This window comes from Mchenga conophoros, linkage group LG23, assembly GCF_057382185.1.
Source record: "Mchenga conophoros isolate Kocher_MC1m ecotype Shallow Benthic linkage group LG23, M_conophoros_male_GT1.1, whole genome shotgun sequence".
Taxonomy (NCBI): Eukaryota; Metazoa; Chordata; class Actinopteri; order Cichliformes; family Cichlidae; genus Mchenga; species Mchenga conophoros.
In genome coordinates this window covers 44,799,906-44,814,442 of record NC_140547.1, presented here as the reverse complement: position 1 = coordinate 44,814,442, position 14,537 = coordinate 44,799,906, and the positions used below count along the sequence as shown (strand labels likewise).

Here is a 14,537-nt window from a genome sequence, read left to right as displayed (position 1 = left end):
GAACGGATGACAACAGGGGAACTTGCAATACTTGCAAAGTGGATATTTCATTTAAGGGAGGAAACACTACGAATATGCAAAAGCATTTGCTCACAAAAGACGCGATGACCTTAAATGAATCTCGTGAATCTCAACCCAGCAGCAGCAGTAACGTTTGCACGTCCTCTCCCGTTAATGCGGCAGGTAAATAATCAACTAACAGTGCATATTATGTTAGCGCGATCTGCCTTATTACAAAACCTGCTATTACTGTGCATTTAGGTGACCATGATGAGAGAGACAGAGTCTGGCTGGCTCAGGTGCTGGCAGTTGTTGCTGCAGTCTACCGGTGTCCTTTCAGGCCAGGATAGACGAAGCAGTGACTAAGTTTGTGGTAAAAGGTTTGCACCCATTTGCCACAGCAGATGCCCCTGATTTTCGGTAAGTGAATGTGTTTAATTGTAGGCAGGGTGTAATGGAGGAGGTCACTTTAAGAGGGATGGACTTGACCTCCTGACTATGAATGATGTAGATGATAAGGTGCTGACTCTATGAATCCACAATCTCAACAGGGTTGTCCGATAAGAACAGATGGCGTATCCACAAAATCCACTGCCACTCAGGTATCTGCCGTTCACTCATTTATTAACAAGAATCCGAAGCACACATCCATAATGTGAGTGAGGGGATTTAACAGGCTGTAAAATGCTATATGCCGTGTGGTGAGTGATGGTGTGGTTTCTGTTGGAAAGAACATAAAAGTCTTCCATAATTATGTGAACAGAGTGAATTAAATGTGTAATACAACAATACAAACAATACTGGATAGTGGAACATTCAACCAAAATAAGGGAGTGTCAACAAATGCTAATTTTACTATTTACATAAATCCTAACTAGGCACTTTACATCAGAGCTAACATGAGAAATTAGTGACGGTCCCTTAATGACCGCACGGCAGAGGCTGCTTCGCAGTAAACGGCAGTAACAATCGGTAAACAAAGTATGCGCCAAGGATTAAACAAGGGAGGATAATGGCCGCAGCAAAGAACAAACACGATAAAACACAGAAACTTACAGTCTCATGGACGCACACCGCTAACAGCATTAGAAGGAACGAAAATCCACACGGTGAGTAAACTCTGCTGACTCTTCCCACCTGCAGCTCCGACCGAACTCTCTGCGTCGACGTGTGCGTAGTGATGAGGTAGAATTGTGTCTTCTGATTGGCGAAGAGAATGGGTTGCCTCACCGCTCATTGGCTAAACGGCAGCAGTATGCTGATATCTTACTCCGCAGATGTGGCTCCGTTCATGAGTTCTGCGAACTGGCTGGCCTTTTGTACACAGGGACATTACTGGATATTCTTGTGTAATTGCTACAGATTAATTTATGTTATACTTTGTTATTGCTACAGAAGAATATTTATTTTATTATTTTACATTTACAATTTCTTTTCCTGGGGACCCTGTGACACCCCATTGAAGAGCCGTAGGCTGGATCTCTTAAGATCTCACTGCTGTGTTTGTAAGGCCATGTTACTCCTAAATTTATATCTTGTTCAAAGAGAAGCTATAAAACAAAGTTCTAAGCTAATCGACCTTAGTGTTCTCCTTTTTTAAAAAGAATAGATAAAGAATCGAATCGTTAAACAGAATCGAAAATGGAATCAACTCGTGAAAATCTTATCAATACCCACCCCTATCTGTGACTGGAGAGTCAGATTTTTGTTGAGCTTCACACTTGCAGAGGTAAGTCAGTTTGCAGAGATCCCTCCCACCCTGGCTTTTATGTCCTAGATTTCTTATCTGAAACAGTAATATTTCAGTGACTGCTGCTTATACCGCACGTTAATACACGCTACTGATCCCTGATAGGAGAATCATCAATTTTGGCAACAAAGAAGCCTGGTGGATGTTTGTTTACAGTCTGATGATGGAACATCATGCTCTGCATCTTCAAAGTTTGCCTCCTCATTATTATTCATACCCAGTAATGTGAAGTATGCTCATATCTACTATAACTGAACCAACCTGGTGCTCTTCATTTATGGAGGCTGTTGAGTCTGAATGTTGTGTATCTCGTGTTCTCTGGGCTTTGTCCTCAGTCTTTTCGCAGGATCAGAAAACAAAACCAGGAGGCGCGTAAATGTTTCTTCTCCATGATGTTTCTTCAAATGTTTCTTCTGGATGATGATAAGACTGTGACACGGGATGCCACCTTTGGTCTTGTGATGAAGCAAAGGTCAGGAAGAAGTGGGATTAACTGGTACCCACATCTGAGAAGGATGTACAGGGGCACCTGCAGCCAAATCCAAGCTTCAGGTTAGTTGTAGTTGCAGAACGCTATAGACTGAGACAGCTGAGGCATCAAATGTTTGATTAAACGGATGAACAAGAGAAGTTTCTTCCCCATAATTATCACTTCTTTGTCACGGCGGGGTGCGCCGGTGTGTAATGGAAACAGGACCCAAAAGCAGATGAGGACGAGGAGTTGAAGGTTGAACAGAAAAAGTGATCCTTTATTAGATGACGGCAGAAGTAAACCAGGAAACCAAAGTAAACTGACAAGACACTAAGAAACAAAATACTAAACGGTACTGAGACCAAAAACTATAACTATGACTGAGGTGGAAATAAACAGGCTAAGACTATGACTAACGTGGAAATAACAGACGAAAACTAGACCTATGACTGAGGTGAGGTAAACAGACGACCCGACAATGACATGCAGAAAACAGAGGGCTTAAATACATACATGAGGTGATCAGGGGAAGTGGAGACACATGGGGGAAACAGCTGACTGACATAAACCTAAATGACAGGACCAGGAGGAGGAAAGCTAAATACAATGAACAAAGAACACATGACACTGTCAGAATAAAACGGGAAATACTAAAACTAGACATGACAACACAACTTAACAGACCTAATACGTGAAGAATAATACAAGAACCCAAAACATAGAAAACCAAGGGAACAATAATAAATAACAGCTTAAACTAAAGCTAGATAGGAAATGACACAAAACTAATCACATATCAAAATGAGACAAATACAAAAATGAACTCAGAGCGCTGGGTCAGAGACCCAGCCTGTGACATTCTTAAAATCTGTAGCAACTTCAAGTCTGTCAGCGTGCTGAGCATGCTCAGAATGTGACAATATATTTTTGTTCAATATTTAATTTCTTTCAGTTGCAATTGTTAAATGAAAAAAAAATAAAAAATATATTCTTATAATTTAGCAAACTAATTTATCAAAAAAAATATACATATATCTGTATTAGTTTTAATAAATTAATTTGACAGCTGTATTGAAAATACCATATTGTATTCATACAGAATCAGTTTGGTATCATTGTTTGTCTGATTGTTGAAACTAAGAGCTGCTTTGATCTGTTAAGATCTAAAGTATCCAAAGTTGAGCTCTGATGTTTCTTCACCCTTGTGTGTGTGATATGTGATTCCTACATGCTGGCAGAGCAGAGCGGCAGTTTGTGCTCACAGATGGTGACGGTGTGGAGAGACGGTGGTGTTTCCTCAGAAGAACCAGCAGAGTCACTTGCTGACTGATGTTCGTCTGCACTGCACAGAGGAAATCAGCTGACCGAGGTTTGTCCAGTGACGTGTTATGAAATGTATATTTTGGTTTTATGCTTACAGTTATGATTTTCTTGACAGAGGCTCTGCAGAGGTTAGACAAAGCAGAGAAAGAATGTGCTTTACATTTTACTGTGATTTATTGAGATATTTGTTGCCTGATGTTCAGCAGGAATGGAGAAATAGAATCAAAGGGAGATGTTTTTGCTGTTTTTGTAATGATGTAAGTAAATCTTCAATATTATTTATTTGCTTGGTTATATTAGGAGTGTTTCTGAGTGAGGGCGGAGGAGTCATCATCCAGGTAAAGTGACGTGGATCAGTGGATACACTTGTCTCCCCTTTAAAGGAGACGATCCAAGTCATCCTTAAATGTTAGTGCTTTCAAATACACAAACATTTTTAAAGGACAAAAATGAACATCCAACTTTGACTGTAATACAAAATAAATCTTTGCATGTGTGTTTTCAAACTCTCAGATGGGCAGCATATCAGTCTTGGACTGTGTAACCTGCCGGAGCAGCACTGATTGACCACCACACATGAGCATGTTCCTGCAACATTCAGCATCTGATCCTTCATCTGTGTGCTTCTGCTTTTGGTAAGTAGAGTTACCCAACTCCAGTAACTCTAAACACATCCATCCATTTCTAACGGCCTGGTTACTTCCTGTCAGTTACTTTAGAAACCATGTGGTCACCTGACCTAACACTGTTTCTTCTTCTTCCCCTTAATGTTCAAGTGTCACGTGTCAAACAGCTGGAGAGGAAACTACACCAGTGTACTGGGATGTTTCACCAACACGTGCCAGATGCTGTTCCTTCATGGTGACATCACCAGAGACAGCCCCACCCACCTCAGGACCTCGCCATTGATCATGATGATTATAATGATGACAGCGAGCGGAACTAAGACTGTAAAAATCCACGACCAGAATGTTTCTTTCTAATTATGAATGAATACTGAGAGCCTCTTTCTGTGTTTTGTCTGTTTTGGGTTTTTACCTCATTTGTTACTAACAAAGTTCACAAACTCACACAGTTTACATTCTGTATGTTTCCATCTTTACCAGCCACACTCTAACTGCATTTAAGAAAATAATCCTTAGAAATCGTCGTTTTTCTCTTTTGTAATTGATGATAATTCAGTGAATATACTGCGCTGCTTCCTTCTATTGCGTCACACATTGCTTTAAGTTTTTCAGTGTCCAGTTATTTTTTACTGCTGTTTGAATTCTCTGTATGTTTGACCCTGTAGACTGTTTGATGGACTGCTTGTCTTCCTGTTTGTTACCGCCGCCTGTTTTTTAATAAAGATTTGGATTTCTGACTTCAACACAGCCTCTGCGTGTCCTCCCTTTGTGTCCTCTTCCTCTGTGAATGTGTTGCATGTGTCACAGATTCCTTTTATTAACAGCTTTCCCACAGTGAGTTGCATCAGCATTCATTCACAGCACATTTCAGAAGGATTCAGATTAATACAGTGATCTTACAGTCAGAATGATCCTGACAGAGTGCCACTGTAAATGATCTTTCATCAGGTACATTTTAAAGTTCAGTATTTCAAAGCAGGAGTTATGAAGAATCATGCTGGCATTAGGACTAATAATATGTACTTACAAAGTCAAAGTTTTTTAATTATGCTAGAATATTGGAAGACAATCAACTTTTAGTGTTTTCCGCATATTAATTATTCTGAAATAGAGACGGTGACCCTAACTGTACAGAAGCACTAAACAACTGACAATCTAACAGACATCATTGGCCTGAGCCGTCATGCACAGTGAGTCTGATCCTTTGCTGTGAGAGTCTGACAAGCATGTTTCTGGTCAGTTTGGAAGAAATAATATCACAATGTTGATCTTTCTTTCCAATATTCCTTCTCTTTTACAATATAAACTGTGATCAAAGGTACTTATGTTCACAGCATGTAATAATACTGACAGTCCAGGGCATTGTGGTCTGTTGAGCTAGGGTTAGGGTTAGCAATTCAGACATATGTAATCAATATTAAACGTCTCTGACGTGGGCCACTGTCCGCAGTGTTGGGAAATCCATACCAGGCTGGAAGGAGTCAAGGTAGGTGAGCATCCACAAGAAGACAGCAGATGCATCCTACTAATACTGACAGGACCAGGAGACTCCAGAAACCGAGCATCTTCTCTTCAGTGCCATCCTCTCCTGTCACCCTCTCTGCTCGCAGCTCTTTGAGTATGGGGTAGATAAGGGCGCAGAGAAACCCTTATTACTAATTTGTATTATAATTCAGTTTTCATGAAATATTCATATTCAGTATCGGTCCTTTTATATTAATAACCACGTATCCACCCAGGCTCATGGTGGGGCAGGGCTCTGTCCTGGGATGCTTGAGTACAAGGTAATGTACACCCTGACCAGGTATCCAGTCTGCCAGAATTGTTTTCAATATTTGGTTCAAAAACATGAGTGACAACAAAAATCCAACTAGGATTCTTGCATATGATGAATGAAGTCTGTCTTTGACTGTATTGTCCAGCTGATCCATCAAACCCCCAGCAGGTGAACCTTATTCATGACATAACACGGCAACAATGTAAAAAATGAAACAGCAACAGTCTAAATGTAAAGTGCATTCTAATCTCCTCTTCAATAAATCATATGCAAAGAGTCATTCAGGACTGTAAAACGTGAACTACAGAACCCAGAGTCTTCATCATTAAATCTCTGGTTGCTTCATTTTTCTATCCTATATCAGATACTTTAAGGTTAGGTTAGGTAAAGTTGCATTCTCATGGTGAGGCAAAGTGCTTTATGTGTGTGTGTGCGTGTCATGAACGGCTATAAAAGGCCTATAATTAAAGAACAAAGTGGGGTTTGAGTTCGAGTTGCGGCAGACTGTCACTACTTGTAAATGGAACGCAGCCTTCCTGTGGCGGACAGCTAATAACAGGAATCGGACGCGGTCCACCCAAGTCCACAGCAACCACCATAGCAACCGCCTAGCATGACCTTAGAAACATATTCGGTCTTCATAACTATCAAAAACATGAAATGATTTGCAAAGTGTGAAAGTGTTACAGCTGCAGAGAGCTATGGCGGTATCTTTGGAAGCTGTTTACATAGCTAATAATATACGATGTAACCATGGAGACAGTCAGTCACGTGAGCTAGCGGTGCATGTTTACTACAGTGAATAAGGTGATTGCGTGCACAGCGTCCACACGCTGCAGAGGGTAAAGACATTACTTCAATATTGTTTTATATTGATGTATATTTGCCTTCTGTTGACCATCACCTCAGGTTCACCATCACAGTTTCAGCAGACAGATGCACACTGTCTAAATATGAACACATTCAAAAACTCATGTCTCAGAAATAAGCACAGCTGTTCATGTTTGTCATTAGAGTTTTATTTGTAAGAAAATTATGAACTTCATATTGTGCATCAAATAAAAGAACATTTCACAACTCTAAGTCAACAGAAACAGGAAACAGAAATGTCTCTAATGTAGACGTGTACAGTGTAGTGTAAGCATTAAAAGATCATAAAGGAAACACTAACATTCATGTGAAACTAATTGTAATAAAAAAAATGAACAGGTGCTTTATAGATGTAAAAGAAAGAATCTGAAAACAACACTTTTTTGGTCTAAGTGATCAAAGTAGAAAACAGAACTGATGTTCAAGAACAAACCGTAGCTGCACTAATATTACATATCGTTGTACTGAACAGACATGTTGCTTTTAAAACCACATGCAGTGTGTGACCGTGACTGTTCACTGAGACCATGAACGCCACTTCGCTGAAGCCTTCGCCTTCTTCTTCTTCTTCTAAATTGGAAGAAGAAGGAGCACGAGCTGCTTTGATCTACTGAAAGGAAAAAGCAGAACATCTGAGCTGAAACCATTAAGACAGGAACAATCATTCAATGCAGTGTCTCAGGTGGCTTAGCCTGTTACAACTGTTGATACAAGCTACACACACACAGCCTTATGGGTACAGTAGTCTCCTGCTACACCTCCTTTTAGCTAAAGACATACTTCACAATGACTCACTCAGCTCACAAGAACAGGAATGCAGAGCATTATCAAACGTTAAAATGATACACATCTCTCACTTGTTCACTTACATTTAAACGAAACACATAATTGTAAACATCTCTAACAGCCTAAGCCAGCTTTGAATAGGGCCTGAATGGATAACTTCAGAGAATTACACATCCAATCTTACACGAGGTCTCACCGCTCGACCAGATCTGGTAACAGTCCCTGTTGGTGTGAGGTGGCTCCTATTTCTCCTTAGAAAACCTGTCTGTCTCTACCACATAAGATCTGGGAGCACTGGCAGGTCCAACTACTGCTCCAGTGGTTCCTTCAGTAGTAATCCACACCTTCTGTCCTGACTCTATGTCTGCGGTTGTAGTGTTTTGCCTGCTCACGCCTCCCCTCCTCATCCTTCTCGCGAAAAGCCTGTAGGTCGGGCCACTTTGGCACCAGCTTCGCAGCAGCTTGTGGCAGAGAGGTACGCAGGTGTCTCCCCATGAGCAACTGTGCCGGTGAGAGCCCATGTTCCAGTGGGGTGGCCCTGCACGCTAGCAGTGCTCTGCTGTAGTCACAGTCCTCTCAAGTCTTTAATGGTACGATCAGCGCGTTCTGCCTCCCCGTTGGCTTGGGGGTACCTGGGGCTGCTCGTTTCATGTGTGAACTGGTACTCTTTAGCAAAGTGCTTGAACTGTTCTGATGAAACTTGCGGCCTGTTGTCCGATACCACAGTCTCGGCAACTGCATGTCTTGCAAAGGCCTCTTTTATAGCATTAATAGTGACCTCTGCTGTTGTGTCTCTCAGTTCAGCAAGTACCAACGACCAGATTTGGTGTGTGGTAGTAACAGGCAAATGAACTTTTGTTTTTTAATGATTTGAATATATATGAATGCTTGTGCATAAATACACAAACAATACACATATGCTTTCATGCTTTCAATTGTGTAATTTACGTGATCTAGGTCAGCGGTCTCCAACCTTTTTTGCACCACCGACCGGTTTATGCCCGACAATATTTTCACGGACCGGCCTTTAAGGTGTCGCGGATAAATACAACAAAATAAAACTAGTACCGGTACCGAAAAAAGAAGATTTATTCATAACACACGTGAAAAGACCCAGGAAAACCGAGTTAATGATAAAAACGATAACAAAATAATGCTGAAAAGCGATAAAAACCCTGAAAACCAGACATTTCACACCTGAGCCTCAACTCTCGCGGCCCGGTACCAAACGACTCACGGACCGGTACCAGTCCGAGGCCCGGGGGTTGGGGACCGCTGTTCTAGGTAGCTCTGTTTTGGAAGTTCAGTTCAAGCTAGAAATGTGCTTTGGAGTTTGTATGTGTTTTGTCTCTAGGGGCCACCACATATATTTCTATTTACATTCAGGTGACAGCAATCCATGGATGGTTTCGACATGCAAGAGGATATTTTCCCCGGTGCCCAGCGGGAGAAGACACTGCTTGCGATGTCGATGAGGTCCTGTGGCCAGACCCCAACAGACGGCGGGATCCATGAGCCCACGTATGCACAATTGTCATGATTTTTTGTGTGTACAGTATAGTGTTTTTTCTATTACTGTATTATGTTTGTGTTTTGCTTTATCTGAATTGATGGTGCTGCAGTGGACAATATTGAGTAGGCCTATTTGCTTTTTTTGGTTGTTTGTGTCTCCTGAAAATGTGCCTTCAGAATAAACAATGACAATGAAAGACTGCAGTGTTTTATATGAAGTAGACTAGTGTGTCCCCCTGATCTGATCTGCATGTGATGCAAGTATGTGTCATTTTGTCAACAGAGTTACATCTTGACAGAGGAATGTTAGGTTTTGACAGCAGAGTTTCAGTTTGGCACAGATGTGAATGGTATATTTTGATGTGTCATGTTTACTTGTGTTTAGAGTTTTGGCACAATGAGCGACGTTTTGCAAAATGTGTTCAAGCAACGGGCAAAAACTGTAACATGTTTTTCACCAAAGATTTCAGCAATTATAAAAATTCAACTCAAGCTATTCAGCTATTAGCATTCACACTGCATTTTCTACAGGAAGTACATTTTATATACCAGTTTCAGTTCAAAGTGCATTAAAAATAATAAATAATTATTAAAAATAATACCATCAATATGTTACTGCACTACACTTACTGGACTTGTGGAAGTATTTTGAGAACCATAAGAGATTCTTACAAATGTTTGAAAGAAAAAAAATCTTTAACATAGCTGGAGACTCGTGTAGAAATATGAATGAGTTTATAAAGTTTCTGTCATGGTGTGCTGTGACAGGCAGGTAGTAGGACCCAAACACAGGACTCTTACGTGGAATGAAACTTGAATCGGCAGCTTTTATTGCTGGAAACTCAGGTGGACTCAAGAAACTACAAACTAAGAAACAAGAACTAGGAAAACAAATCAGGAACTATGAACAAGAATCAAGTAAAGAACACGGAGGAGAAAAAACACCCAGCCCACTGAAAACTAAAGAAACCCCCAAAAACATGAAGAACAATCATTAAGGAACATATTTACATATTTAGAGTTACTGCAACACCAACACTGGGTCACAGCTTCAGTGTCAGTCGGTGACTTTTGGTCTGCAACAGCAGCAGAACAGACTTCTCAGTCTTTTGAAGAAGCCCTTTTTCTTCTTCTTGCTCTGACGGTCTTCGGACTTCATGCTGGCTTCAGGTTCTGGAAAAGGTTCCTCAAAGGGAACATCAGGAACCGGCCCAATTTCAGAACAAGATCCGTTGATCATATGATCTTCACCTTCAACACAGGATTTGGACTCGCCATAGGGTTCCTCACAGGGAGCGTCGGGCTCTGCAACACTTTCTGACAGAGCTCCTTCGATCGTAAGGTCTCGAGTACTCAGACTGGATGCCCTTTCAGAAAGAAGTTCCTCACAGGGAACGTCGGGCTCTGCAACACTTTCTGACAGAGCTTCTTCGGCTGGTGGAACATTTGCCACTGAAAGGCCGTCAGAGGAGCGCTCACCATTTGTGCTCTTCACATCAGGACTTGAAGGGGGCTCAAAGATTTCACATATCCGGATCCTTGCTACATCAGCAATGGTCTTCAGCAACAGGGGTGCAAAGTTTGCAACTTGGATAGACAGAATTTCTTCAGGAAATTTCTGTCTAATCTCCGTCAGGATGCTGTCGACCAGATCGTCTCGGATAGAGCGGGTGAAGACGGCCTGTGTTTCCATCGCCGTGAGGCTCTTGGAGACACGATCTAAAGTGGCCTTGGTGACACTGGTGGAGAGGATACTTAGACTCTGGGAGGCCATGTTTAGGAGGGGACGAGGAGGAAGCTCCCAGAAGCCCTGGAGAACGCGGGGAACTACCTCGACCACTACCTCCTGCGCGGTGAGCAGTTTGCTGTTAGGCTGTTCCTGCTGCTTCTTTTTCAGGATTTCAACGTAATCCTTCACCGCGCTGAGGAGTTTAGGTGCTCTGTAGAAAAACATGATAAGAGTTATCTGTTAAACATATTCAAAGCATCATTTAAATATTGAAACACTGTAGCTGGACTGTTAACCCTGTAACCACCTTTGTAGCATACATGAGTTTCTGAGACCTCGATCTCATCAACATGATCAATACTTGCTATAATTTCTAAATGTTGTGGACAAAACTCTTTTTTAGTCTAAAGTTAACATTGTCGTTAACAAAAAGTTGCCAAAAACACCCAGTGTATCAAATGTGATACAAAAAATAAATACACAATAAAAGTAAATCATACACAACATGACATAGCAAAGAACTCATGTGTGGCTTTTGTTTAAAGGGTTGATAAACATCTCAGTTCCAAAGAATCTGAATTTTCTGGCTGTTTTTTGATGGGTTGGGTCTTACAGGGTTAATAACTGTATGTTACATGTGACTCACTGAAATTTAGGAGGTACGGCCTCTGGGAACTGAAGAAGCAACCTGGCTTCAAATTCAACGTCCCTCATTTTATTGCTGACGTTCACCGCCCACACCTGAAACAGAAAACACATTTACAGTGCGCTTATGTGTAAAGGTTATGTGCACGTAATGAAAAAAAAAGTCTTGTGGGTTTTCTCGTCTTACCAGCCTTAGAAGAGGTTTGGCTTCCTCTTCGTCAAAATCCTCTAACTCAAACTCCCACAGCCTTCAAAAGAAAGCAAAGCAGAGGTTTTCTCTCAGCACTTACACGTCATCACAAACAGACTTTCAGGTGTGACAGTAACTCACTGCTCTCTGAGCGTCTCCCTGCTCTTCTCCACCAAAAGATCTCTCAGATCTTCAGCAGTGAGGTTCGGTGGAATTAGATCTTCCTGCTGAAGTCTGAGAAACTCCGTCATTATCGCAACCTAAAAGTAAAGGAGACATTTAATCACCACCACTCTCAGGTCCTCAGAAATGACCTGATATTTTCTGTCAGCTTTGGTTTGCATGAATCTGGCTCTAACCTGAGCCTTGTAGCCCGGAAGATACCAGCAGATCTTTACAGCTAATTCATAAATCCGTGTGTTGAACAACACCTGTCAAAGAAATAGCAATTTAGTCATTGTTACTTAAAATGATTCTCAGTTTGTCAACTTTTAAAACGACATCAAATTCTTCAAATTACTGAAATGCAGTAAAAGCAAAAGCGTCACATACCCTGATAGGCTTATAGATTCCTTGACTCTTTTACATTTAAACGTGTTCAAATCAAAGTCAGGAAGAAAAACGTCAACTGCTCTCCAACGATGGCGTACGGGGGATCTGGACCTGAAAATGCTCTCAGCTCGGTGGTCTCGCACAGATGAGCTCTTTTGACAGTCTGATGTTTATTTATGAATGCAGAATTTCTTGAGCAGTCACCATGGAAACTTGATGCAGCTTCATGTTGTTAAATTAAAAGTAAACACTGTGTATTTTGCACTACACTCCACTAAACTTATCATATAAGTAAATAAAGTGTGGGTTAGGTCCCTCCTGTGGAAAGAGCCACACAAACCGATGGATCAGAAAAGACAAAGTCAGCTCCAGCATGCCTTTTCATATTATGTGCCTGCTTATCTCCATTTCTTTACAGTAGATGGGAACTTTTGCAGTAAAGCAATGGCTTACAAACAGTGGACCGTGGACTAATGCAGACATCTGAAGCCTGACAGCAGCTGGTATATACACAGCTTTGGACAAACTGGCCCTTTAAACAGCCCAGAGGAAGAAGAGACCTCTGCGTTATCAGTGCAGCCTAAAGCACAATAATAATAATACTATTAATATGATTTTTAGAGCAATAATGCCCCAAATAATGAAGTCATTAATTACACATCCGTCATGCTTCACAGGAGGTCAGGAGTGACCGATGAACGTGATGCTACATTAGAGTCTGTCCTATGAGTTCAGCAGGAGGAGGTGAACCCACAGCTGGGACCAGTTCTCTAGTGGGTCCAGTATCATACTTGTGTTCATCCTGGTCTGAACCTGGTCAGAAGAACTGACTTCACTTTTGAAAATTCAATACTTATAAAAGGTAACCCCAAACAGTCTACAACGGCTGTTTTCTGTCCACCGAAGCAAATTTGATTGACGAGGTTTTTGTACCTTCACTTCTCCAAAAAGCAAATAAAGAGATTAAACAAAGATTTACTGAACGACCGTCAGAATTCCCAGAGCTAACGTAGATCGCTTTATGCTCTTGAGTCAGGAGGGATAAGAAAAGTGACTGCAAACATTGTGGAACGATTCATAGCGTTTGATTGCTTGTGTGAATGTATTAAACAGGAAACCAGGAGCTGCAGAAACCCAGTAATGCTGAAGACGCATGCGTGTGCGTTTATTACAGGTTTTTCTGAATGCTTAAACCCTAACTGTGATTCTTACAGCACAATTCCTAAAACTATTGATACTTATAGCAAAACCACTCACTGAGTGTGCAAAACTAAAAGCACAAACACTGCTTTGCACTCAGTTTGCCATTTTGTAACACACACTTTGCAAACCTGTAGCTACAATCCACTGCACAGCACTCTTTTTGCAGAACTGTAAACACAACTCACTGCTTTGCACTCAATTTCCAAATGATCAACGCACTCCTAGCAAAACTATACACATTTATGGCCATTATTTACACTATTTTGTCAACTGTCTGGCACACTGCCACATGTGAAAGCTTTTTTAGATAATTAGTTCACTTTGCAATCAGCCTAAGCACTATGATACAGGTAAGCTCTGTGTGTGGAGTACAATGGAGGGAGCAGGAAGAGTGAGAGGAGGCCGAGGAAGAGGACGTGGAGGTGAAGAAGTAGGATGAAGAGGACGACAAGGACAAGGAGGAGCAAGAGGAGGACGAGGAGGGGGGAGAGGATGGGTAAGAAGAGTAAGAAATAGAATTGCTGATGACATCAGAGCTACAATAGTGGACCATGTCATCAACCGTGGAGTGACCCTGAGGGAAGCTGGCCAACGTTTTTTTGGTTTTTCTCAAACTTAAGTAACTGAAACCTTTCATTGAACTACAGCAGAAACAGATTGGAAATGCCGAGTTATTCTAACACTAGTGGACTTGTTAAACAAAACATTTGTTTCACTTCTTTCTCAACATGCAGCACCATTAAGAACAGTGGACCAGCATAGTTGGTCTGCATGAGCACACTTACTGCAACAGTTGTACATGCTGAAACTGGTTGCTGGCAGCTGATGTGAAGAAATGTCTGGACACATCAAAAGTTTTCTTTTTCATTTTTTTCCTCCCTTGGATAACATACACATGGCAAATAAAAACATGTAACTAGGGTGACGTGAAGTGTGTATCATCAGGTTTAACTAAAATATAATGAGGCTGTCCATCTGTGAAGTAATTGTTCCTTCAAAAACCACTGTGACAACAGATTTTATTTCATTCATTTGATGGTTTTCTATTCTGTATACTGGAACTTTTTAATAGCCCCCCTGTCCACACATCCTTGACATGAGA

General features: G+C 41.3%; 1 protein-coding gene and 2 long non-coding RNA genes across 4 annotated transcripts; 1 reads left to right on the top strand and 2 right to left on the bottom strand.

The window, feature by feature from the left end:
- Positions 1–607: 607 nt before the first annotated feature.
- LOC146548100 (uncharacterized) lies at positions 608–1,168 on the bottom strand. The gene is made up of 2 exons (XR_014890908.1): positions 1,057–1,168; positions 608–720 (listed from the first exon to the last, which is right to left on the bottom strand). It is a non-coding gene; the product is annotated as an uncharacterized LOC146548100 (long non-coding RNA).
- Positions 1,169–1,678: 510 nt separating this feature from the next.
- On the top strand, positions 1,679–4,908 carry LOC146548099 (uncharacterized). The gene is made up of 5 exons (XR_014890898.1): positions 1,679–2,302; positions 3,461–3,591; positions 3,846–3,953; positions 4,059–4,180; positions 4,322–4,908. It is a non-coding gene; the product is annotated as an uncharacterized LOC146548099 (long non-coding RNA).
- Positions 4,909–9,025: 4,117 nt separating this feature from the next.
- On the bottom strand, positions 9,026–13,961 carry LOC146548098 (uncharacterized). 2 transcript variants are annotated; one of them, XM_085266253.1, is made up of 6 exons: positions 12,233–13,961; positions 12,040–12,111; positions 11,822–11,940; positions 11,678–11,738; positions 11,492–11,586; positions 9,026–11,056 (listed from the first exon to the last, which is right to left on the bottom strand). In XM_085266253.1, the coding sequence occupies exons 3-6, from the start codon at positions 11,929–11,931 to the stop codon at positions 10,174–10,176; spliced, it is 1,149 nt and encodes a 382-aa protein (XP_085122379.1). In that variant the 5' UTR covers positions 11,932–11,940; positions 12,040–12,111; positions 12,233–13,961; the 3' UTR covers positions 9,026–10,173. The 2 variants fall into 2 exon arrangements, with proteins under 2 accessions (XP_085122379.1, XP_085122381.1); XM_085266255.1 differs by lacking the exon at positions 12,040–12,111.
- Between the last annotated feature and the right edge of the window lie 576 nt (positions 13,962–14,537).

Excerpts from the sequence above, each read along its gene's own strand:
- LOC146548098 (XM_085266253.1), bottom strand. The coding sequence starts at position 11,931 with ATGACGGAGTTTCTCAGACTTCAGCAGGAAGATCTAATTCCACCGAAC. Across the intron at positions 11,739-11,821 it reads AGGGAGACGCTCAGAGAGCA|GCTGTGGGAGTTTGAGTTAG; the intron begins GTGAGTTACTGT and ends TTTCTTTTGAAG. Across the intron at positions 11,057-11,491 it reads GCCGTACCTCCTAAATTTCA|AGCACCTAAACTCCTCAGCG; the intron begins GTGAGTCACATG and ends GTTTTTCTACAG.